The sequence below is a fragment of the Orbicella faveolata genome, unplaced genomic scaffold (assembly GCF_042242905.1).
Source record: "Orbicella faveolata isolate gen_17 unplaced genomic scaffold, um_ofav_v1 contig_2, whole genome shotgun sequence".
In the NCBI taxonomy this organism is placed as follows: Eukaryota; Metazoa; Cnidaria; class Anthozoa; order Scleractinia; family Merulinidae; genus Orbicella; species Orbicella faveolata.
The window spans coordinates 1680001-1703814 of NW_028301547.1; the positions used below are offsets into that span (position 1 = coordinate 1680001).

Below are 23814 nucleotides of genomic sequence, written 5' to 3' on the forward strand. Positions count from 1 at the left end.
ATCTTATTACAATCCAATAACTTGTGGGTTGCAATGAACTCATAACAATCCAATAATTTGTGGGTTACAGTCCTATCTTTACAATCCAATAATTTGTGGGTTACAGCCATCTCATTAACAATCCAATAACTTGTGGGTTACAATCATCTCATTCACAAACCAATAATTTCTGGGTTACGATCAACCTATTGCAATCTAATAATTTGTGGGTTAGAATTATTTCATTACAATCCAATAATTTGTGGGTCACAATTATCTCGTTACAATCCAATGATTTGTGGGTGACAATGATCTCTTTTACAATCTAATAACTTGTGGGTGAGAGTCAAGTCATTACTATCCAATAATTTGTGGGTTAGAATTATCTCATTACAATCCAATAATTTGTGAGTTACGATCAACTCTTTACAATCCAATAATTTGTGGGTAACAATCATCGTATTACAATCCAATAATTTGTGGGTTACAATCATCTCATTACAATCCAATAGTTTGTGGGTAATAATCATATCATAATAATCCAATAATTTGTGGATTATAGTCGTCTCATCAGAATCCAATAAATTTTGGGTTACAATCATCTGGTTAGAATCCAATAATTTGTGGGTTACAATCAGCTTATTACAATCCAATAATTTGTGGGTTACAGTCATCTCATTAACAGTCCAATAATTTGTGGTTTACAATAATTGTTGCAAATCAAAGTTATCCCTGCTGATAATTCCTGTCTTTTTTCAAGTGTAAGGGTGGTATGTCAGTATAATTCAGTAATTTAGAAACATTTTATTCATTATTTGAGGGTTTAATTGTTCTGCAAATTTTCACTTCAACATTATTTCTAGAGGCTAGAGTAGCAGTAAGATTATTATTCGCTGCTAGTTTCAAAAAAAGTGCAACGTCCTATTTTATCCTCAAATTCAAAGAGTGATTTTAAATAATTTTACAGGCCAACAATTTAGAGAAATCAACAAGAAAGACTTCTTTAAAAAGAGATGAGTACTCACCCCAATATAATTTTCTGATGTAAGGGACTGTACATGTATCATTAAATTGTAAAGTTTTAAATCGTGTAAGTAGCCATACCAGTGTTGTAAGTAGTGCTAAGTAGCGTGAATCGCAATCAAAATGTAAAAAACAAATAGAGCAGCAGTACTGATAACTTTCTGTCAATCTCTTACAGTTATGTTATGCTTGGTGACACATCCTGCACTGCAGAGTTAGGAAAGCTCAAAGCACGGTGTGTTTCAAGTGATCCTCAAACTTACAACAATGTGTTTCTGGGCCGTGATAACTCAGATTACTGCAACTGGACACTGGATAAAGAAAACTGGGGAGGTAACACCGATAACAGTAATAATTGTATCTATAACAAAATTCTTGACTGTGATTGGTTCTCCAGCCACCTATTTGTCGTGTAATAGGCAGGTGATCACGTGGGTTTCTGATTACAGGTATCTAATTACGACTTTTTGTAATTCAATACCTGTAATTGGATACCCTGAGATTTGTACGTCAACTAGTGTACCTTAATGGCTTCCTTCTTCAAGAATCATTGGAATGTTTCCTACAGTTTTTTAAAACTTATAGAAAGTGCAGCAGACTTTTTCACTGAAAAGAAGTTCTCCAAAGACTTTTTTTCATTTTGAAATATGTTATGAATACAATTAATAATTTTAATTGGACCTTTTGTCGTACAATTAAGGGAGTAATCACGCTCCCAATTTCAAATCGGCCTCACACTTTGCATTCATCTGATTTTGAAATTGCAAAAATTAATAAAAAAAATAATGATGATGATAATAATGAAATAATAAATTAATCAATCGATCAATACAGGTCCAGCTTGCATTCATGTTTTAAATAAGAATTTATTAGTATGGTTGGAATTTTAATCAGCTTTATGTATAAAGTGATTTCAAGGTGGCGATACATGTATAAACAATAGCCTCCATTTGGTGCGAAAATATGTACGGATATTTGTCCGCGGACATTACAGTGTTCTGAGAAGTGAGCAGTTTTCCAAGAACATAGCTCAAGGAAAACTGTGAGCTTTGAGGAACAAATAATGTCCAAGGACAAATATGCGAGCATATTTCTGCACCAAATGGAAGCTACTGTGTTTATTATCCTTCAAACATTCTTCGCAACTCGTGCAGTTTTGAAAATTGGCGAATATCTGGGTATTCCCCAGTTTTAGCTTTAGAATATTAAGTCACGTGATGCGTTTAGACCAATCATGCATGAGCAAAAATATGTGATGGATTAAAAATGGGATTATTTTTGTGCATTAGAGGAGAACTTATTTTCGAAAGGAGCAAGATTTCATTCTTTGGGAACACCAATATGGCCTCCATGACTACATGGGAACCTAAACCAACTCAAATTTGAGTTTAAAAAGTATCAAATTTATCCAAGCAAAGCCACAGCCCATAGCTACTGGATGCAGACTTCTATCTCCATCTTAAAGTGAGCCCTAATTGGTCTTCAGTGCCAGTTTGACCCTCTTAATTTTTTACAGATACATTTTGAATGTAATAGTTGTGGTTATGTTCACCACTTTGGCAAAAGGTTCTACGCGCTTAATGTAGGGAGAGTGCAGGAAAAGGCATAATCGGTGGGGCTTCATTAAATTTACCAACTTAAATACAGTTAATTTTGTCATTAGAGCTGCCTTTATTTACAGGAGAGGGTAGCGGCTCCAGTAGCTGTGTATATCTGATATATGACGGCATCCATTATGATCCTCTGGCTGTACAAAGCTCTGATAATTCAGCAGTGCCGCTACAGACTGTGTTTTCTGTTGACGATGACATGCGACTGGCGGAAGCTCTTGAAATAGCTGCAGATGCCAAACAGGTTAGACTTCTAATAGCCTCGGCCCGTTATTACAAATTCAGGGTGAATTTCAAGTGACAAACCAGCTCAGAGTAATTTTATACTTGCTATGATTTTGCAATGGGGTGTTGTAAATTCAAAGAAGGTTACAACATGTTCTGAGACTGACCAATCGGAGTTAACATGTTTCTTGTCAGCCAGTCAGGTGCAGAAATAGAGCCAGTACGTGGATATTCCCGTGTTTGGCACTGGTTACACGTTCCCCCGCGCCCCTGCGCTCGCCAACGGCTGAACATTTTCCCGTGATCAGCACCAGCCACGCGTTTTCTCGCGTTTGAAACCTCAAGATTTGATTGGTGATTAGTGTAGATTCATGTGCAGTGATTAACTCTGTGATTACTTGATTGGTTATTTTTCAAGACCGTAAATTATTCGCATCAGCTACATTTCTATTCTAATCTCCAACTTTTCTATTCCAGAAACGTCACTTCACAAACCTGTCGCAGTTCACTATCCGCTGTCTTGTTTGCGGCACACCGCTGACCGGGCAGCAAGCGGCCCAAGATCATGCCGTTTCGACTGGTCACACAAATTTTGGAGAAGTATGAAGTGTGACGCCATTGGTTGTGAACTCTGGCCGGCTTTCGTCTTATGGAAGGCGTGTGATGGGTTGAAAGGCTGGGACAAATGTATACTTTCGTGTACTGAAATGCAAAGATATCTAGCAGAATGTGACACAAGTCAAGTGTCGGCCGACGTATTCTTTTTCCTGCATCGCGCGGGGGCTAAATAAATCAATTCGCGCGCGATATCCTGCCAGCCACGCAGGCTGAGCGTGCTACTGAAACTGCGTGCGAACGCGAAATGAACGTAAAATGAAATGTATACAGTTTAAATTGGCGGTAAAGTGACTTGATTTTCGTATCCTGCTAGTTCACAGCTACATGAGAAGGTCTGGACAGTGCCAAGCTTGAGATCACGCACCACCACCTACGAAAGAAAAGTAAAGACCAAGATTAAAATCAAAATTCTCCTTATTGTCTTCAACACTTGTATATTTCTCTTGTACCCATACGGAAAATTTAAGGTAGCTCTGAACTTTGTGCAACCGGTTGCATCTTATCATGCTTACCACAATTCGATAATAAGAAATGGGGGTCTCCGAGCTCGTTTTTGAGTTATAAGCGCTTAAAGATAAAATTTAGGGTGTTTTTAACGGCTGTATTGTTGTTATGGTAACCTATTATATACTTTTTTTTACCAATGATTGGGCATTTGTGTGATACATTATTGTAGCATTACTTGTTAAACAGTGGTAGTATTCATCCTTTAGTGTAGCTGTTAGAAAAGTGCTAAAAACTGTTGCCAGCCTCCTTAGGTTGAAGGCTCAAAGAGAAAAAGATGGAATGAAAAGAGGTGTGTTTTCGAGTGTGGCGGAGGGTTTAATATTTCGCACTGATTTGGCTCGAAGTTATTTATTTGATTGGGTACCTTGTCCAGATTCCAGTCTGGTAATATTCCTGTATTGTCGTGCTCAATTGTAATTCGATCCACTAGGCCAACAAACTTAGTCTTTATCAGGAACGAATCCACACTGAAAAAGAAAGAAAAAAAATCTTTTAAGATTAGAACCTCTTGATCGAGCTTTCGACATTTCGAGCCAAACACACTTGTCCTTGCAACGAAGGCATGAATTATAAGCCCTAAAGTCGACTTGCTTTCTAGAGCTACCCTCAGCATATAAAGGTGTTATTAAAAACAATCGAATGCAACAAGTGCTTCCAGCGGGGGGGGGGGGGGGGGGGGGGGGTACTCCTATAAAAAAAAGGACGGGATGCTCGTAGTACCTTTTAGGGGTTAAAAACGCGGCTTCGGTACTTCTTGGGGTGTTCAGTCTCAAAACGTCCACTGGAGATATTGTGTTTTTTAGAATTGGTACCTCTTAGTGGGGAAAAACATTTCAAGCCACGCCCACAAAACAGGGTCTTGGTACCTCTCAGGGGTCTTTTTAAATTTCCGACGAGCATCCCCGCCCTTTTATAAGGGAGTCCCGCTGGGGTTCCAGTGACCCATATGTTAGCGGCTTAATACTGCATCACCAGTGTGAAGTCTCTCCAGTTGACTGTCCATCAATCTGGACGGATCTCTTGAATAAGAACAGATTACACTTTTACACCTTAAACACAGAGAGAATTTAATGAATCTCACCGTCCTCTTGAAAATTCCTTGTCGTTGTGATTGGTGAGATGTAATTTTGCTGTGCTTTCTTCCAAGCCGTAAAGCATGCCGTAGATGTTGATATACACTCGGGATGTCGTTCCTGCTAGCTGCAAGTCAGCGGTGTACACGGTAATGTTAAAAAAGTTCTCTGCCAAAAACAAAACGATGTTGTGAAGATAACGAAAATCACAACTAACAAACCCATACCGTACGTTAGGCAACGAAGCCCTATTGTATTTGAGTGTAGACAGCGAAACGTAGGCTTTCAAAAACGCTGACTTTATTCACATCGCGTGCGCATGTGCAAGTGCTCACATCAGCTTATTCGAACATTTTTGTGTGAACTGCGAAAACGGTACTGGCCGGTAGTGTGGACGGAAAGCGTTTTCGGCCGAAAGGGCATCATCGAAAACGCATTAGTAAGGACGGGACCTTCTTTCCTGATCTTCCTTTTGGAACAGTTTTTTTCTTTTTTTTCTGCTTACAGGACGAGTCGAGAGGGACGCTTACTTGATAAGCAGTTTGTCTACAACCTACAGTTAAGTCAACATATTTCAGAGCTGTTTCAACAGTCATACCTTCATTTGATGGGCAACCTTCCGCCATAATAGCTCGTAAAACAGACTCAGCCCTTGCAAGCTTCGCCTCCATTGACAAGCTTGAGTACGCTTCGCTTTTCGGAGGCGAACGATCTCTGTTGTGCAATGAATTGCTATCTCCACTGAGTATCTTTCCACGCGGTGCATTTTCTTCCAGAGTGTTTGAATCTTGTGGATCAATCAAGGAGTCTCTTCGCTCTGCCTGTAATGACCGATGGGGTTTTCTTATCGGTGCGTCGCTACCTTCAAGAAATAAAGTTAAGTTTATAAAAGAAATAATTCTATTAAAAATATATAAAGGGATGATACGTTTTCTAATAATTATATTGAATACGGGACACAAACTACGGCCGCCGTTTCCAGCTTGTATCATCCTGAGATTGCTTCAGGTCAAAAGCAATATACGGTAACTTCACTTTAAGGTCCAACTGGGAAAAACCGAAAATTAAAGTTCTCTTCAACTCTCAGTCATTAGAGCTCGGTCAAAAGTGCCTTGAAAGAGAGTACTCAGTAGACGGAGTTGTCATCATATGTGCGTCAAAAGAGCGGACTTAACAGTATTGTTCACCCTTGTGGATATTAGAGCAGGCTTTAATTCTTAGAAAGCACACGTCGGTCTGTATATGAGAGGAAACGAGAAACCAAAACTCATCAATCGAATCTCTGGAGACTTTCGTTTTTCTCAAATTAAAGGCATGACCTCCCGGTGTTCGGGAGGTCATGGGTTCGATTCCTGTCGCGGCCTCAGATTTTTTTTTTTGTCCCACGCCCGTGTCATCGAGCTAAAAATTCACCATCTTTATTCACTTATCGTGCAAGTTTTCTTCTAGTCTCCGGTTTGAGAGTTAGGCTTACGGCCTTATGTGCCACTTACAGGCACGAAGAGGATTATGTGCGTGTGGAGTGAAGAAAACACGTCTGATATTGGCCTAATCCTAAAACGATGTTCCAAGCCGACCGAAACCGTTTACTTTAACCTTCCCACCCCCTCCCCCACAATCTACACTTATTTGTGTGAGTGTTGAGAAGTATCCATGTGGAAAATCGACGCTACCGGGCATAAATTATAATAATTTGAAACTGAAAAATTTGGCGCCTGAAAATAATCTTCTCTAAATTGTTGTAAATGTTACGACCGTATTTCTGAAGAATCTCGTACACAAAAATAATTATAATTGATGATGTGGAAAAGTTATGTTTCGTTGATTGGTCTTCAGAGGAAAGCAAGTGGTGATTAGGAAAACGTTGTCTAATGTGTCTCGAATCCGCATAGAAATGTATAAATTAATTATTTCGACAGTTTAAATTATAATTTGTTCACAGCAAATACATCTCTTCCTGCTGTTAACAAGAAAGAGAAATCACATGTTTTGATATCAATTCTTAACAAAGAAAAATCTAGCCAGGCTTTCGGTCTTGGAGTTAAATATTCGAGGGGGAGGCCAAAAGAAAGCCTGCTAGATTCAATAAAACTCACTGGAAAGCAAATATATCTTTTTAAACTAAACAACGCATTTGGATTAAAAATGGTTTATTTGAACTAGAGAATGCTCTTTTGAGGCGAACCTGGACTGAGGAGAAAATCCTGAATAAAATCATGTTTTCTGTTAAAATTGCACGAAAAACTTCGAGCTTGTTGAGAATTACAAACTTAATTATAAGTTAGTCAAGCTCAGCCCAGACTCTTTACATAGTTGACTATGTATACATAGGGAACTAGCTTGTAAATTAAAACAAACTGAGATGTTAGTGTGTAACTGTTAAATGCATAGCAAAGAATGTTTGATACCTTGATTATGTCCTGTAGCAGCTAAACTTGAGATCACAATTACCGCCAAAATACTGCCTCCCAAAAGTTTCTTCATGCTCCTCGCCCCGCTGAAACAACTGACTACACTTGATACTGTCAGTCAACTTCGATTGAAAATTATGGTGCCTCTGATCCTAGAAGAATATTAATTTTATACTTTCATGAAATGAAAAGTGTTCTCAGACATTCAAAGTTTTCTTTGCATCGTGCTCGATACCAAAGATGTGTTATTACACTCTGTCGTTGTTTAGTATTGATTATTTTGTAGAATAAGGCGGGAGATTTGGTTAACACGGATGACCGACTGTTTGTATATACTATGAAATTCAAACTCAACACTGATGCAAATTTTTCAGTTTAAGGTTGGCGGACCGTGAAATCTTGTGCTCCAGTGCGGAAACCTCGCAGCTCCCTAAGTCGAACACAGGAAACATGTAGCATTGAATGATTGATTAACATAAAACATTGTCTCACGACATGAAGCGAAATCAATAATGTTTTTCTTGGATTGCCAAGACATGTTGTTAACAGTAGTGGACCTGAGAAGGAGGGGATCCGGGCTCTTTCGCTCACCCTACCTCTAATCGGGAAGAAAAAAGGTGTCGCCGCTCTTCTGAGTTCCTTCATTTTCTCAAATAAGTTAAGGACTATCTTTCCACTGGCAATATAACAGCATAAAGTTTTTGTCTTCATTGCGCTGAAGAGATTTCCTCGCGCCGCGTGGCTATAGGGAAACAACTGTTTCATTCCGTTAGAAAAGTTTCCATCAAAAAGGGTAGACAGCGTGTTACTGAGCAATTTTGAGCTTGCTGAAAGGGAGATATGGCGCTAACTATACACATAAAGTTGAGTTCACAATGGGCTCTTTCCATGACCCAGTCACATGGTACATAATTAATCTGCCATGCTGAGACGCAATTTACACAGGGGGACTTCCAAAACAAAGGAAAGTCACGGTGGACTGGAACGAGTTGCTTTGGTTTGTGAGTCTCACTGTGTTACTTGTGTCGCAGCATAGCTGATTTTGTGCCATTTGGCAAGATTGTGCAAAGGTACTGTTATGTCTTCATTGTATTTAGTACAAATTCTTACAAAAACTTGGGTAAAATACATGAGGCTATGCCGTCATCATTGTCATCGTCATGACTCTTTTTTACGCGGCTATTTTCTCCTTAGAGAAAGAAATGAAGCTGCAGATCGATGCAAAAGTTTACGATGTGGTTAGACTTCTAGCGCGTATGTAAAACCAATCGGAGACATCGCTCGGATCCGTGAAGTGTTACGTCTTCGTTATCAAATGTTATTGCTGGAATCTCCGACAGCCTGTCTGGCAGATGTGGTATATTGGCAATATTAAGTGTGACTGCGAACAAGAAACGTCCATTTCTCAACCAACTTAATACCTTTTGAATCACATTAAAGGAGAGTGAAAGTATAAGAATGAGGAAAAATAACTTGCAAAAAAACTCTCTTGCGTTTATTACGCAAATTTAATTTAACTCTTGAGCGAATTAGACATTTTCCGACTTGCTTTAATTGTTACCTCTATTTTTTTTACAACGATCGCGAGTCCTGGTGCACATCCGATGGAACTGATGACTTGATTTGCAATACAATAAACGTGCAAGAAATCTGATTTCCTTAAGAAAGGTTGCGGACCAAGGCGCGCTTTGAAGCAGAGGTAAGCACAACTCAGAAATGGTTTATTTAAGTGGTGATCATGACCCAAGAGTAAAATGAGTTAGAAACGTTCCAGTGTCTTGGTGTTAAGACTTCCACTTAGCCAGCAGTAACACGAGAAAGAAACATCAACTCGTCTCTTGTAATTCTGAACCTGAACCTAAAAAAAAGAGAACCATTGTCTTATGTTAATTAGGATTACCACCATAATCTGGCCAGAAACCGAGCAGAAAGTGAATGCAAACTTAAAAAAAACTGTTAATTTTTTGAACAAACTGTTAGCTCTGGCAATTCAGTACGCATCCTTCATCAAACTTAAATAAATAAGGGAATTGTAAGTTAGGTTAGCTTATACATATGGGAGCAGAATATATATCACCAAAACAAACAAATAAACTTCACAACAAAAATAAATGTCTTTGTAAATTTCTTGGCGAGATGAACTCAAAATGGCAATTCATCTTAAGCTACACGTAAATGAATTTTAAACTTTAGCTTTTTGCATTGAACTGGTAGAACATAAGTATATTAAAAATGACATGCGTGAGCGGCAAATAGGCTCACGGGTTTGTGCACAGTACAGTACGTGCAAATACTCATATCTACACCTTGTTCAGATACCAGCTTCCTGTATATCCTCCATTGCTGAGTCTGATCGTAAGTTTAATCAGTTTTCCCAAGTTTGGTGAAATAACGTTAAAGGTATCAACACTGAAAACAAAAGTATGAACAAGAAAAGGGAATAACTGATCTGGTAACCGTTACACAGTACTTCTTACTGTTCATATAAAAGCCAAGAAGCTTACGAAGCCCACTTCAGGTACGAACTCACCTTCCCATCTCAAAGGCGTCCTTCTTTCCCGCCAATTCTACCTCTCCTGAGTTTCGTGCCTGGCCATTTTTTTGCCCGAATAGTTCTACAAACACTCTAGCATCTGTTCCAGCTAGATATTTATTTCCTGTGTACACTGTGACCTTGTAGTTATCAACTGCAAAACAAGTCATTATCAAAGGATTCGAAATAAATTCAAATTATCTTCTATCATAACAAAATGTCACACAATTCTGTCTACACGCATTGCGTGCCCTTGTGAGTACCTTGTTTGAGCGCCTCGGGACAGTTGTACAGCAGGTTAATCTGCAAGACGTCTACAGCAGATAACGAGTTAACATTCCCCAGTTGCATGCTGGGATCAGATATTGCCTGGATCGTATCTGCCCCGTTCTTGCTGAACTCTTTGTTAGAGTAGTGCATGATGGACTGGAAGTCGTATGGCTGACCAAAGGTTGTAACTTCACCACGTTTGCGGATTTCAAACTGTTGTAAGTGGTCTAAAGTAAATAAGATAGAAAGGATACAAAAAGCTAAGCTGTCTTCAAGATTTATTGGCTTTCAAGGCTGGAGCTTAACTTTGGTTTCCCATAGCATAAAGCGAAGTAGACGAAAAGATTGGCATGTTAAATTTCGCTTTGTTCTAATGGCAGTTTGTCATTCGAGAAATAGACCGGCATTCTGCATTTAGACAATTTCAATGTTGATTAAAATTCCTTTCTCAGAGCAAATCCCTGCACCATATTTAATCTACGGTTAGGAGTTTTGGTTTAATTCTTAAATATACATGAATTACCACTTTTGATGTTATTCCATAAAATCTTGACAAACTTGTCTCGATCTGGTCTGGTGTGCTCGTGGAAAAACCCCAGCGCGTGCATGAGCTCATGAGTCACGTGACCTCTGTTCTTACAGCCACTTCCCATCGACAGCAGTTGTTTCCCGCCTTTTTTGCCGATGTATGATTGACATACGCTACTGTAAAGAATAAGAGAAAAAGAACTTCTCAAAAAGCGTCAGTCGAATTAAGATTACATTTCATCATCACACCACTAAAATAGCGGACCGGTAAATTGTCTACGGCTCTTTGTCAATTTCTGTAACCAAGTTTACTCAGGACCTACATTGAGAAAATATTGGCCTCTCCCGTTGGATCACCCGTTAGTATTTTCTGTACGAACCTTGCTATGCTAAAAAAACGTTCAAATGTTTTTGTTTATGGTGGTCAATGCGCTTAGCTCCACCCAGCTGGTTCATAGGCATACCACTTAAACTGAAAGAAACAAATATATCAGCTAAACATGATAGGCCAGTTGACTATTTACAAGCATGACCGAGGAGTTGAACCAGGGTCTATCGTAACTCTAGCTTACTGGCCAGAACGGGACTTGAACCCGCGATCTCCTGATTCCAAGCAAGTCGGTCGCCCTAACCACTCGGCTACGCTGCCTCCTCAACCTGCGCTTTCGAAGCCTGGAAATGATATGCCCCCATGTTACACTCCACGAGTTCAGTCAGCATATAGACAAAAAGACAATTCTCGTATCTTACTTGCTGTCTTCGTAGAACTCGATGTAGTCTTCCTGATCTTGGCGCTCCACAAATCTAATACAGGTGTGTTTCGCGATGACGTCTGCTGCTTCTCGAATGGTTTGTTTGTCGCCACTGTCTGAAGAGCCAAACGATCTCAACTTATAACTAGCATTATTGAAAAAACCAGACATGATACACTTCGTGTGTACTTATACAACGTAGCGCAAACATGAAAGAAGCACACGACCACACAAGAGACCCTGTTATTAAGATCTACACAAGCGGCACGGTAAGACCCATGCAGTTAATGCGATGATATGGCAGCCATCTCATCGACTCGATTCTCATTTATGACAGAGGAAAGTTTGTGCTCACCAAGTCCTGAGAACCAGCCCCCAGTCCTGACCGTGTAAGGGATGATGACATTAGTCACCTCTCTATTTTCGTTGTAGGTTGCTGACCAAAGACGACCACGATAAAGCAAAGCCGCTCGTTTATGTTTGCGCAAAATTCTGGGCAACTGCTGCGTCTGTTCTGAGACTACAAGGGAAGAGATACAAATTAAACTTGTTAGGTCACTGTTACTGTGTGCATGGACATCTTGCGTGCTTCGTGTACATCACGCGCGAGCGATTTTTTTTTTTTTTTTTTTACATGAGTTCGTGTATTAATATGCGAGCAATATTATGAGCAACTCTTTTAAGTGTTTAGTTTTAGAATTTGACGATGCATGAAGACAATCTTCCACGAATGATGATTTTTTTTTTATGTACATGTATAGCTGGTTTTCATATGACGTCACCAAAATTCGAACTACAAAAGTATTGATCTTTCTGAGGTTTTACTTAAATGATGTATAAGAGCAGCTGAAAACTAATATTCATACAAATTTTCGCTCCGAATGGGTTCTTGGTTTTGTGATACACTACGCTTGAATTTCTAAGCTTTTGCGTGACGCGGTATTTACAAGACGGCCTAGAGAGCTGTCATGATGGTTAAAAAAGTGACTTATTTTGGGGAACTTGGCCATCTGAACAGTTCATGTCTCAGAAAAAGTATTATTTTAATGTTTTAGAGTTCCTCGACGGATAAACTTACGCTTTTGTAGCAAAACTCAGTGACAGATGTTTCTGTTGGTTTCCGGCTGCCATGTTGGTGCCCATACGGATGGGCACCAGCATGGCGTCTCCATACAAATCTCTATAAATTTGGGTAAAAAATTTCTCCGCATATCTCGCATAAGAAAAATTGCTGTGACCAGAAAATTTGGCGAGATTCTTTGCATAGTTACCTTCTTTCATTTCCCAGATTCTGGACTTCATCTATTGAGCGGTTTTGATTTTGATTTTGATTTATTTTGAATTGTGTGACACGGAAAACCAGCAATACTGTACTCCTTAACTGTCTGCTTCACAGTATTATATTTTAATTTGGATTAACGGATTTTAAAACAAAAACTAGTTGAAACTCTACTATCACAAGAACATAACTTAACACTGTTGCTATTTAACAAGATATGTTTGTATTAATAAATGAGAAATCTACATTAGAAACATAGAATGTGACAAATGAACTCTACGCGCGTGTAATGTGTGTTTGGTCAACTGTGAAGCGTTTCAAATTTACATGATTCTCCAATATTTTTAACTCATTAATTAGGAGTAAAATGCTAACAGATCTACTTTCAAGCCACGGCTAAATGTAAACACGCCGATACTTTAGAGATGGTGGCTGCTTCAAAAAGAACAAGGCAGATCATTTAGCGACAATGAACTCTGTAATTCGATGCTGATTTCTGAAAAGCCCGCCATAAATTATATTCTCATGTGACATTGCTTACACAGTCATTTACCTGAATAACATGTTGTATGCAGCACTACAGCAAACCCGATATAAAGCCCTGTGAGCTTCATTTGGGAATATTTCTTCCTCAGCAGCCGTAAAGTCGGAAGATTTCGTAAGTTCACTTCAAATCTAGTAATGCCCGCTCGTTGAATACTGATGTGACGCTCGCAATGTTGCCCGAAATAGTACGACCGTTGTAATTACAAACGGAATCAATTCTTTTGAAATGATGATCTAAATGTAAATATGCCGTTGTGCAGATAATTTAACAGCCAGGGAGGGAAGGGTCGGGTGACTAGGGACGCTCAAACGAGAGAGAAGTCGTTGGGTTTGGTAATAACGGGACGTTTAATGGTCTTTAATGGCATTCGATTGTTCAAGTTGTTGTGCTGTTCTTTTCTTTGTTTGTTTCCTTTCTGGGCTTCTTCAGGCAAGTTTATATTTCCTCTTCCTTTCTTGTATGAATCCTTATTGTATTCACTATTTGACTTTTCCCTTAGTTTCCCTAGCTTTTCAATTTTAGCCGGTTAATGTTGAATATATGTATATACTGCTCCTCCCAGTTTCCGACTACTGCCGAGCACTATTTCGTTGTCTGAACTGTGCGCAACGATTTGATTACCGCGCGCTCGGCAGTAGTCGGAAGCTGGGAGGAGCCGCCGAACATTCGATTGACGGTAGCGAAAAACGCATTTGTCGGTTGAGCTTTGAGTTTTAGCGGTCCGCATGTTATTGAAAGGCGCAGTACAAACGTTCTACAAAGCCTGAACTGAAAGAGGTATTTTATCAATACACATACAACATAACAGTGAAGTTTTATTTACAAGAAAAGTTATGTAGTAGTTAACAGTATTTTTTCTTCGAACAACTTTAGTTTAAGTATTACAATTTGACAATGCTGTTAACGCAAAGATAGGAACAGAAAACGGCAAGCAGTTACAATTCACAACGATATAAAAGTGACTGAAATAAAATGAGTTCATTTTTAATCAATATCATGGCTGCGTCCCAACTGTCTGTCACTGGATTGATTCAAACGTCAACGCTGATATCGGTTCATTCATGAACAAAAGTCACGCATGCATTCAAATGCACGCACTTTGCATGACTGTCTCCGTTTGACTCGCTGCTAGGTAAATTGAAAAAAATAACATGCAAGATATATATCAAAATAGCAAAAAAAAAAAATGCCTGGAACAGGAAAGTGCAAAATTGCTTTTAAAAAAAAAGTCTAAAGTCGTAAATTGCAAAATACCTAGAAATGCCAAAACCTAACTGCTAAAATTGCTAAAAGCCTAGCGGCTAAAACCGCCAAAATTGCTAAAAAACCTAGCTGCTAAAACTGTGAAAATTGCTAAAAACCTAGCAATGCAAAAACCTAGCTGCTAAAACTGCCAAATTTGCTGAAAAACCTAGCGGCTAAAACTGCCAAAATTGCTAAAAACCTAACAATGCAAAAACCTAGCTGCTAAAACTGCCAAAATTGCCAAAAACCTAGCCGAATGCAAAAAAACCTAGCAAGCTGCCAAGGTTGCTAAAAACCTAGAAATGCAAAAATCTAGCTGGCAGAATGAAAAGCAAAAAGAAAGCAAAAAAAAACAACAAAAAACAGCAGAGCGAGAGAGAGAGAAAAGAGAAGCTGAGAAATTTACATAGCAACAAGACAAACGAATCAAGTCACGCGAAGTGGTGACATGAACGCTTGCGTGACTTTACTTCAAGAATGATCCTGTATCGGTGCATCTGATTGGATAAAAAGGTAACAAACAGGTTGAAACACGTGCAGTATGACGTCACATTAGATCTTGCTACACTACCTCACAGACAGGAGGGATACAATCCATTGCAATGGTCGCTTTTTTTGTTACAGTGCTATTACACTGTTATCAAGACTAACTTTGGAAAAAAGAGTTTTGGTAAAAACGTAAAAAAAACTGCGAAAGTAAACTATTGTTCCTGGATTAGTTGTAGCTTCATGTTATAAACATTTGACCTTTTCTAAAAACTTCCTATAAAAACTGCAATAAATCTGAAATTTGAAGTGTTTTAAGTTGCGTATTATTTTACAGCGTATTTCATGTTGAACCATTTTGTTTTCAAAAAGAATATCTCAAATATTTACAAAGAAACTGATAAGCGATCAGCGATTTCATAAATAACAAGAGAACAGTTGGCTTTTTCTAAAAAAGCTCCTTTACCAACTGCAATAAATCTGAAATTTGAAGTGTTTTAAGTTACGTATTATTTTACAGCGTATTTCATGTTGAACCATTTTGTTTTCAAAAAGAATATCTCAAATATTTACAATGAAACTGATAAGCCGATTTCTTCAATAACGAGAGAACTGGACCTAAAATCAAAAGAGAAGGAATACATAAGTTTAGCAAGACAGTATTGACTCATTTTTGATAAAAAAAAAACCTTAAAGTTTTACTTAATAATTATTTTAGCTACAGTTTGAGCCATATTGTGAATAAACTACAGAGTTACTGGGCTTACAACTCAAAACACTTCGAGTTGAAATCCGTGAAGGAAAGTATCTTTTTTAAAACCCCTCAGGAAAAACATTGAATTGAATGCCGTAAAAAAGAGTTCCTCAACATTTCTAGCAAGATATAAACCGAGTACCTATCTCGCTACCAGTCTCCCGTCACAAGCTCAGTGCTAAGAGCATCCGGCCGATGGGTGGAAAGGTATGGGTTCGAATTTTATGTCCCTATCGATATCTCTCACCTTAAAACTTGAATCCAGTTGGACAATTATTCATTTCATTTTTTCTTGCAAGGGAAACAAGGGCATCAATAAGTTTTTGTTCACAGGCCTTGTGCTGATCTGTTTTACGCCAGCCTGCAAAGAAACAACAAAACATCGTTAACTTATTACGACTAATTCTCCTTAAAATCTATCAATGTTGATTGTCCTGAGTGACAAGATTAGAAATAAAAATAGTTTAGTGAATAGTCATGTGTTACCTTCAAGTTCAAACAGGAACATGAGTTCCTGCCTAATCCCAGTAATACATTCTTGTAAATTCTCTTCTCTGCTTCTAAAATCAAAGTTAAAACCTTTTACTATGAAAACAAAAAACTATAGATAGCCCACCATCTATTTTACCATCAATGAGATCTGTAATCTATCCAAGATTTGCTAGGAAGGAATATAAATTAAATAAAAATAGAGTTATAAAACAAAAAATATTTTTAACTTACATCATTTCAAGATCTCGTTTCCTTCTGATAAGTTCAGCCCTGTATTTGCTGACCCAGACCCAGTCTTGAGTTAGGCCCTCGAGTTCATCCTCACATCCTGGAAAAAAAAATCAATCAGAAAAACGTCTTCACGAGCCAAATGGACGCCACTGGCAGAACTCGTGCAGGTTTCTGTAGCATGAAGAGACTTAGAATCTTGCCACTCCACCTGAATGGGATATGGTTTTACCTCTCCCCCCCCCTCCCCCCCACCCCTTCCACCTAATGCTCCCTGCGACATGTTCAAAAGAATTCCTTAGGAATTCATTGGTACTCATCCATACATCTGAATAGAGACAGACACTAGGAGTTAAGATACTAACCTTTGGTTTTATTTGCCCCCTGGATTTCCTTTTCGAGTTTGGTGCTGACTTTCTCCAAAGAAGTTATCTCGTGTTGGAGGAGAAAAGTCTCTTCTCGTATATACACAGAGAGTTCTGGGCAATGCTGACTGATCGGTGAAACAGTCTGAAATGCAAAGAATGAAAAGAAATGCTTGCAGCAAATTTTCAGGGGAGGAGCTTATTATCTGGGGGAGGGCTTATAACGGGGAAAAAATTGAGTTACTTTCCAACATTTTTGCCATTCAATTGGAAGTAATATATGTTCTGCATGAAAAACTGTAGGTAAATCCAGATACAGGATATCTTGGACTCAAACCGCAGCTGCAAAGTAAGTTACGCCTAGCATGCCATGACGTACAAACGTTACATAATGGTGCGTTTAAAATCGAAAGAAGGTGGTCTTTCTTTTCAGTTAATTCTAAATATACAACTATCGAATTTTTTCGGGGGAAGGGAAAAAAGTGATTTTGATTCAGACGGAAGTTCGTGTAACTCTTTAAATACCTCGCGTTCATGCTGGTTCTTTTGGATGGGATTTGAAGACTCGACGTCTTTCACTACAATGCCTTCTTCAGGTACAGCACTATGAACTACAGTCAGAGAACCAACCGCCTCGCTGCGTGTTAACACCTCAGGGTCAGAAGTATCAGGAGTACTTTCCTCTTGGTTGAGAGGTACTTCCTTTTTAGAGGGAGAAGCCTCCGCGGATGGAATGGAGCGGGCCTCAACATTGGAGAGGCCATCACTAAGAGAAGGTGCCTGTCCAGGAGTGCTGCAATGACCATCATCTCCCTCCTGTTGTTTTGACGATTCCTCCAGATCAACTGGATCATAAGACTTTGTCCTCTTGAGAACGGCCTCGTCCTGAACGTGTTGTTTTTGCGACATGACAGTGCCTACTCGCAAGTCACCACCATTGTTGACAGAAATTCTGACACCAGAAGCGCAGATGCCGCTATGGTATCCCTCCTTTGGCTTTGACGATTCCTTGCCCTTGGTTCTTTTCAGCGTTTTACCAGCAAAAGGGACATGACGCTTTGCTTTCTTTAGGACAGGCTCATTCTGAACAAGTGGCTTCTTCAATGGGACAGTGGTGCCTCGGTCGTCATCTCTGCTATCATTCTTTGAGATGTTGGGGTCGCCGTTTTTCGTCAAGTTATTGTTTCGATCAGCCTCATCAAGATTCTTGTTCATACATTCTCCATCACTCAACTTAGCATCTTTCACAGTTGTCTCCTTGCTGAGATCGGATGCATTCTCCGATGACAAAGAACTCTCCATGTCATCGGGCTCTTTTTCACCGACAGCATCAAACTCCTTGGGATACTTAGCAGCTTCCTCATAATTATTTGATGCCCTCTCCTCAGTTTGGCTCAATGAGCTTTTCACTTCTTTGACCTCACAGTTTGGTTGACTTGCTGGAGGGAGCTGAGATGGGTGTGGTTCTGGTGAAGCAGACTGAGATGCAGCATGAAGAGGTTGAGGGTGGAATGGGGCTTTGCTATCAACCTTCCTCTGTCCTGTAATGTTGCTGTGGCTACAAGAGGCAGCCTCTTGAGAATCACAGGCTGCAGTGTCTGACACTGGAGCTTTGTGTCCAGATGTCTTCTCTGAGCTGCTCTTAGAACCTTGACCGTGCCTTTTCCTCGCCTTCTGTATTGATTTCTTCTTCTCTAGCTCTGCTATAGCATCATTCATGATCTCATCAAAGATTTCCTTATCAGTGCGACTGCAATAAACACAAAGGGGAAGAGTGATCGAGTGAGTGATTGGGTAAGCATGTAGTTAATTTTTTAGGTGTGAGGTCCTTGATAAGTGAATTTAAAAGAAACAAAATCCATTAGACGAATTAAGGGACTGGCTGACTGACGGATGATTGGCTGGAAAGATAGACAGGATATCTTAAGGTAGATGCCCAGGGGGGTACCCCCTGAAAAATTGGGTGGGGTGTGTGGCCCGCATCCCAAAACCCTTTCCCTATTTATGACCAAAAATCGCGATTTTCCCTGCCCTACATATATTGATAGCAATGAAAAAGTTCTAAAACACACACCCAATTCAAGACTAGAGTGCAAAAACCATACCCTATTTTTAAAAGACCAAAACGGCCAAAATCGATACCCTATTTATGACCAAAACAGCTGAAAAACCTATCATACCCTCCGGGGCCACACATACCTATTAAGTTCATATAAGGGAGTACCCTCCGCTGAGGGTAGATGGGTACCTTTAGGTCTCTACAAAATTGTAACAGCACAAGCGTTTACTGTGCAAGCTTAAATTGTGTAGAACATGCAGCTCCATCAAATAACAATTAAGCTGACATCAGTTCTCAAGATATTACAGTGAATAATTCTGAAATTCATGCAAATGAGAATAACTCACTGAGGGATGCCGTCCTCCAATATAACAGATGACAAAGTGAACTCCAATGAACCTGACAGAACAGATTTTTTCACTGGTTTCAGTGTAACAGTAATATCATGACTTGTTGGTTCTTCCATTATGTACTCTGAAATGTCCAGAGATCCAACTGCAATGACCTTCCGTTTACCAGAAGGAGAGACCTTGTGAATTGAAACAAAGAAAACAAATCCATCAGAAATTTGAAATTTCCTTTATTTTAAAAATCATTTCCTATCCTAAACTGTATAAAAGAAATATAAGTAAGACTCTAGTTAACAGATTACAAGGATAAGTGGGGTAATGGTCACTGTGCTTGGACTTTGAACCATGAAGTCTTCTTCAGGGGCATAGCCAGGATTTTTCAAAGTGGGGGGGGGATCACACTGTGTCAAAGTGAGGGTACTCACCAGATTGCCATGTCATTTTTGCCAACTGTTGTAGGTTGTTTACTACAAAAAAGCTTACATAAGGGAGTCACAGGCACCCCAGGACCCCCCTAGCTACAACCCTGTTCTTGCCAAGGTCAGTATGTAACTAATACTGTGGAGCTACACAAAAATGAGTCCATTTGATTGGTAGGTTTATAGCAGCCAATTAGCTGTAGCACCTCCTGAGAATAGTGATTCTAAGTGGTAGGGGGAACTAGACACAGACCAAGGCCTGAGACTAACTTTTTTAAACACTAGCCTACTTGCTTGTGAAAATTATGTCAAATCATAGTTAATAGAGGGGAATGGTTATGAAACCTGACAAAGTTCTTTGTTGTTTTTTTGGTCTTGACCATGCCCAAAACACAATAGTTGTTTACTCCATACTGAGGAACTAACCAATACAAACATGTTGGTTACACAATTCATCCATAGTGTATGAGCTCAAAACAAAACTCTTCAAGGCTTTGGAATTGGAGAGGTGAAATTATTATTAAATTTAACATTTTCACCATTTGTTATTCCTGTTGTGTTCAGCTTTTGCAAATAACTTGCAAATAATTTGCAAAAAATGCAAACTATGCCAATTGTGATCAAGTACCATAAGAAATAGTTGTTTCTCACTATTCATAGAGGCTAGAAGAAACTCGAAAATACCAGCCATTTAACTGAGTCTTAACTAAGCTGTTAGTGGTTGGATAAAGTTAGTTTCTAGGCTTGCAAACTCAGATATTTCATGTAATAAAATGTACATCAACTTACATTTTGGACCAATATTTGCCATGGTTTGTCCTGATATTGGTATAGCTCTTTTTCAGAGTTCTAAAAATATGAAAAAACACATTCTTTAGTTGATTTTGATATGACACAAGAAAATACTGTGTTATAATTTATGCAAAGCAGCAATGTCTGTACATATTGTACATAGCCTTATCCTGAAATATCAAAATAGAAAGTGAAATATTATCACAACTGACTGTGCCATGATGCAAAAACAAGATATTGGGTAAACAAGATGGTTCACCTTATCAAAAGTAAGATAATTATCAAGACGAAAGGAAACTATTCAATGACATCTTAATATAATTCAAGGCACAACATTTTCTGTTCATCATAAATTAATAATAATAATAATAATAATAATAATAATAATAGTGATAATAACAGTTGAATCTGGAACAAGAGTAAAACCGCAGGGAGAAACATCAATCAAAAAGCATTCAATGACAAAAAATAAACAATTACAAAGTTGAACAACACCTGTCCATGCAGGTCTTGTAGGGAGTGCATTAATTTTCATGAAGGACAAAATTAAAATAGCTTAAAATTAGTAAAGCTGTAATTTTTTTGTCTTTAAAGTACTTCACTTATTACAAATTGCTACCTAATATAGTCTCTCTCAACCTCAAAACAAATTAAAAAGGAGGGTAAAGTAAACAAACACTTGTGCCAGGATCTCACGCGCAAAATACTCATTCACTTCATTATTAATTTAAATCTTAAGCATGGAAGATTTGGTCAAGGAAGGTTTTTAAGAACTTAGTTGTATCTGGACCAATTTACTAAAAATTTGTCAATCATGTCTTAACATCAAGCTTACACGGCAGTTCAAATTAAGATTCCTTTCTTTTAAGTGATTACGTTAATAATCAAGTTCGTATTTACCTGGAACAAAGTCAAGTTGGTTATCACCGGATCAGGTTCCGGCCAGACTATTATGCCGCTGTAAGGATTTTTAAAACCGCCTTGCCATGGCACCGGCTAAAAAAAGAAATCAATATTTCATTGATTAGTTGAAAGAGCGTTCGAGTTTAAGCTTATAATCCACTTGCAGACCAACGTGCATTAAACCGGGCGTCTGTAAAAGAACGAAATGGCGAAATGACGAAATGGAATATGGTTAACCTATATTTAGAGTTAACCACCTTCAGGTCGGTGATATTTTGGCTATAAACGTGAATGCTATTTTGAGCTGATCGGTGCGCTATTTAGGCTAACCGGAGCGCCATTTCCTGACCGTAGCGACATTTCGTCATTTCGCCATTAATTCGTGTATAAACAGCCGCCTGAAAACACCAACGGTACAACAGTAACTTACATACGACCAAGCTTACCTTTGTACTGGACAATTTCCGATTTTCCTTATTCCAAACTATCGCAAGTTTGCAGGGATGCCTGGTGAACAAACACATAAGTTAGAACTAATGAATAAACTTGCATTGATTTTCATTTTGGCATAGCATGGCATCGCGCCCTTCCGCCATATTGCATTTTCTCTGCGAGGCCTGGTAACGAGAGACAAACTGATACTCTCCGATCTCTCCCTACAGTAACTTGCTTTGTTTCTACTAATAAGTTTAAAACAAAATTTTTTTCCAAAAGTAAAAGTAAACGCTCGCCAGCACGAACTTTCTTTGTAGAGTCGTATTCTCTAGCATATTGAATGCCCTCTGTGATCCTGTGCATCTCGCGTTTAGTGCAATGGCAGAAAAATATTGACTAGTAAAACGCTTGTTTCGATGCGGCATTCGCGCGTAAAAAGTGCTACGAAAATTCACTCAAAATCACGTGCCTTACGCTTCCGATCCAATGGACCTGCAACTTCTTATTACATTTTCTGCTGTAATAGATTGTAGACTATTCGCCGCCGTATTACAGTAGTTAAAGAACATCTTTACAGACTACCACCCTAGCAGGCCGTAATTGTGGACAAATTGAGAAAAAAAGTTGAAAATCTTCTAATTGCACAACTTACCATTTTTTCTTCTGGCATTCCAAAACGAGCGCCAACGCAGATGTCGTGATTTGGAATTCGTCTCTCTTGGATCGTTTATTCCGCAATTTTTTCATAACCGAACTCATAATGAATTACGACAAAACTTTCAGATGAAATCTCAAGTTTTCTTTCCTTTCATTGTGATGTCATGTTACCATGATGACAACTGCTTTTAGTTTTCATGCGCGCGCTCAAGCTTGTTTTCCGAGTTCTGACTATTTCCCCTGGCACTGTGTAGTTGTCGCAGTCGTCAAAGTCGTGGGCTTAAATTGAATATTATTCTAGAAAGGAAAACTAGTTCCAAACTTTATCCTGCACTAATTTAGTTGAGCACTTCAGCACAGATTATTGAAAGAATTAACTGAAAACTCTACCGTGAAACACAGGAAACGGCGATCTTCGACAGACTTGTTCAGAAATATTTGTGACCTTCCCTGCAATATTGTTAATGAGTCATAACTTCTGTCTGACCTGATCAAATAATTTCACGAGTTTAAAGTTTACTCCTTGAACAAATATGCACGAATTGCGTGCCTACAGCATAGATAACGCCGAGGACCTGACGGCTTTGAAACAGGGAATCGCTTATTTGTAAACATGCTATTATAACCATATTCGTGAACGGGGAGGGCGGAGCCGGGAGATTGGGGGGCTTTAGCCCCCAATTTAAAAAAAAAATACATAAAATAAAAATTTTAAAAATATCTCCAGACCCTCTACAAGTTAGCACCTATGGAGCTCGCTCGCTTGTAACCCCCCCCCCCCTTCCCCCACAACCCTCCCTCCCAATTTAAAATACGCTCCGCCATCCCTGGTGAAGTGTAAAGAAAAAAAGGTGAAATAAAAATGCTTGCTATCTTCTTGATTCTTGCATGGGCAATAGGAATGCATAACTTGCAAAAAGCCTTCGACGATTTTAACTTATTCCGGACAAGAATTTTATGTGTCCGAAAATAAAACCTTTAACCGAAATTTAACTGTTCAAAATTCTAATCGTCCGAAATATTTACAGTAGAGTATAAAACTTTAAGTCACTCCAAAGTTCTTAGTTTTCCTTATAGAGGGAACTCTAGAGCCTGCGAGCATGTGAGCCTGCGGTTTTGGTGGGAGCTTTTGAGGTACCCTTTATGGTATTGAGCCGAAAAAAGTCAGTGTCAGTTAATATAATATTTTAGAAATGGTACATCTTGGTACCAATTGTTACAAATATTCGAGCATATTTTCGCGCCAAATGGAGGCTATTGTGTTTATTATCCTT

General features: G+C 38.9%; 3 protein-coding genes, 2 long non-coding RNA genes and 1 pseudogene across 9 annotated transcripts in view; 1 reads left to right on the plus strand and 5 right to left on the minus strand.

The window, feature by feature from the left end:
* LOC110058294 (polycystin-1-like protein 3) overlaps positions 1–7768 on the minus strand; it is a 42199-nt gene extending 34431 nt beyond the window's left edge. Inside the window, exons 1-5 of one of the 3 annotated variants that reach the window (XM_089289119.1) lie at positions 7444–7766; positions 5634–5897; positions 5044–5203; positions 4327–4429; positions 3212–3825 (exon numbers count right to left, since the gene is read on the minus strand). In XM_089289119.1, coding sequence (XP_089145245.1) covers positions 3727–3825; positions 4327–4429; positions 5044–5203; positions 5634–5897; positions 7444–7519 — 702 coding nt within the window. In that variant the 5' untranslated portion in view covers positions 7520–7766 and the 3' untranslated portion in view covers positions 3212–3726. Of the gene's footprint in view, positions 1–3211; positions 3826–4084; positions 4430–5043; positions 5204–5633; positions 6146–7443 lie in introns of those variants that run through there. The other 2 variants (XM_089289120.1, XM_089289118.1) reach the window with 2 other exon arrangements.
* On the plus strand, positions 1188–3443 carry LOC149111570 (ubiquitin thioesterase OTU1 pseudogene; annotated as a pseudogene). The gene is made up of 3 exons (XR_016207007.1): positions 1188–1335; positions 2666–2856; positions 3315–3443. The product of XR_016207007.1 is annotated as a ubiquitin thioesterase OTU1 pseudogene (transcript).
* A 1151-nt stretch (positions 7769–8919) lies between the features above and the next one.
* On the minus strand, positions 8920–13593 carry LOC110058391 (hatching enzyme 1.2-like). Of its 2 annotated transcripts, XM_089289106.1 has the most exons (8): positions 13362–13589; positions 11885–12049; positions 11528–11645; positions 10773–10954; positions 10243–10476; positions 9977–10133; positions 9753–9855; positions 8920–9304 (listed from the first exon to the last, which is right to left on the minus strand). In XM_089289106.1, exons 1-8 carry the CDS (start codon positions 13420–13422, stop codon positions 9206–9208), a joined length of 1119 nt encoding a protein of 372 aa, XP_089145232.1. In that variant the 5' UTR covers positions 13423–13589; the 3' UTR covers positions 8920–9205. The 2 variants fall into 2 exon arrangements, with proteins under 2 accessions (XP_089145232.1, XP_089145233.1); XM_089289107.1 differs by lacking the exon at positions 9753–9855 and having other exon boundaries at positions 13362–13593.
* LOC149111571 (uncharacterized) lies at positions 12167–13139 on the minus strand. Its single transcript, XR_016207071.1, has 2 exons — positions 12899–13139; positions 12167–12290 (listed from the first exon to the last, which is right to left on the minus strand). It is a non-coding gene; the product is annotated as an uncharacterized LOC149111571 (long non-coding RNA).
* Positions 13594–16120: 2527 nt separating the features above from the next.
* On the minus strand, positions 16121–16508 carry LOC149111572 (uncharacterized). Its single transcript, XR_016207072.1, has 2 exons — positions 16327–16508; positions 16121–16201 (listed from the first exon to the last, which is right to left on the minus strand). It is a non-coding gene; the product is annotated as an uncharacterized LOC149111572 (long non-coding RNA).
* Positions 16509–16559: 51 nt separating this feature from the next.
* On the minus strand, positions 16560–22642 carry LOC149111573 (uncharacterized). Its single transcript, XM_089288826.1, has 8 exons — positions 22536–22642; positions 21895–21955; positions 21446–21541; positions 20543–20602; positions 19332–19513; positions 17451–18675; positions 16926–17070; positions 16560–16660 (listed from the first exon to the last, which is right to left on the minus strand). Exons 1-8 carry the CDS (start codon positions 22640–22642, stop codon positions 16560–16562), a joined length of 1977 nt encoding a protein of 658 aa, XP_089144952.1.
* Positions 22643–23814: the final 1172 nt, after the last annotated feature.

Coding starts and splice junctions, on each gene's coding strand:
- LOC149111573 (XM_089288826.1), bottom strand. CDS start 22,642: ATGAGTTCGGTTATGAAAAAATTGCGGAATAAACGATCCAAGAGAGAC. Junction 21,542..21,894: donor GGAAATTGTCCAGTACAAAG/GTAAGCTTGGTC, acceptor TTCTTTTTTTAG/CCGGTGCCATGGCAAGGCGG. Junction 17,071..17,450: donor AGAACCAGCATGAACGCGAG/GTATTTAAAGAG, acceptor TTTGCATTTCAG/ACTGTTTCACCGATCAGTCA.
- LOC110058391 (XM_089289106.1), bottom strand. CDS start 13,422: ATGAAGCTCACAGGGCTTTATATCGGGTTTGCTGTAGTGCTGCATACA. Junction 11,646..11,884: donor GGGCTGGTTCTCAGGACTTG/GTGAGCACAAAC, acceptor TTGGCTCTTCAG/ACAGTGGCGACAAACAAACC. Junction 10,477..10,772: donor ATGGAATAACATCAAAAGTG/GTAATTCATGTA, acceptor TATTTACTTTAG/ACCACTTACAACAGTTTGAA.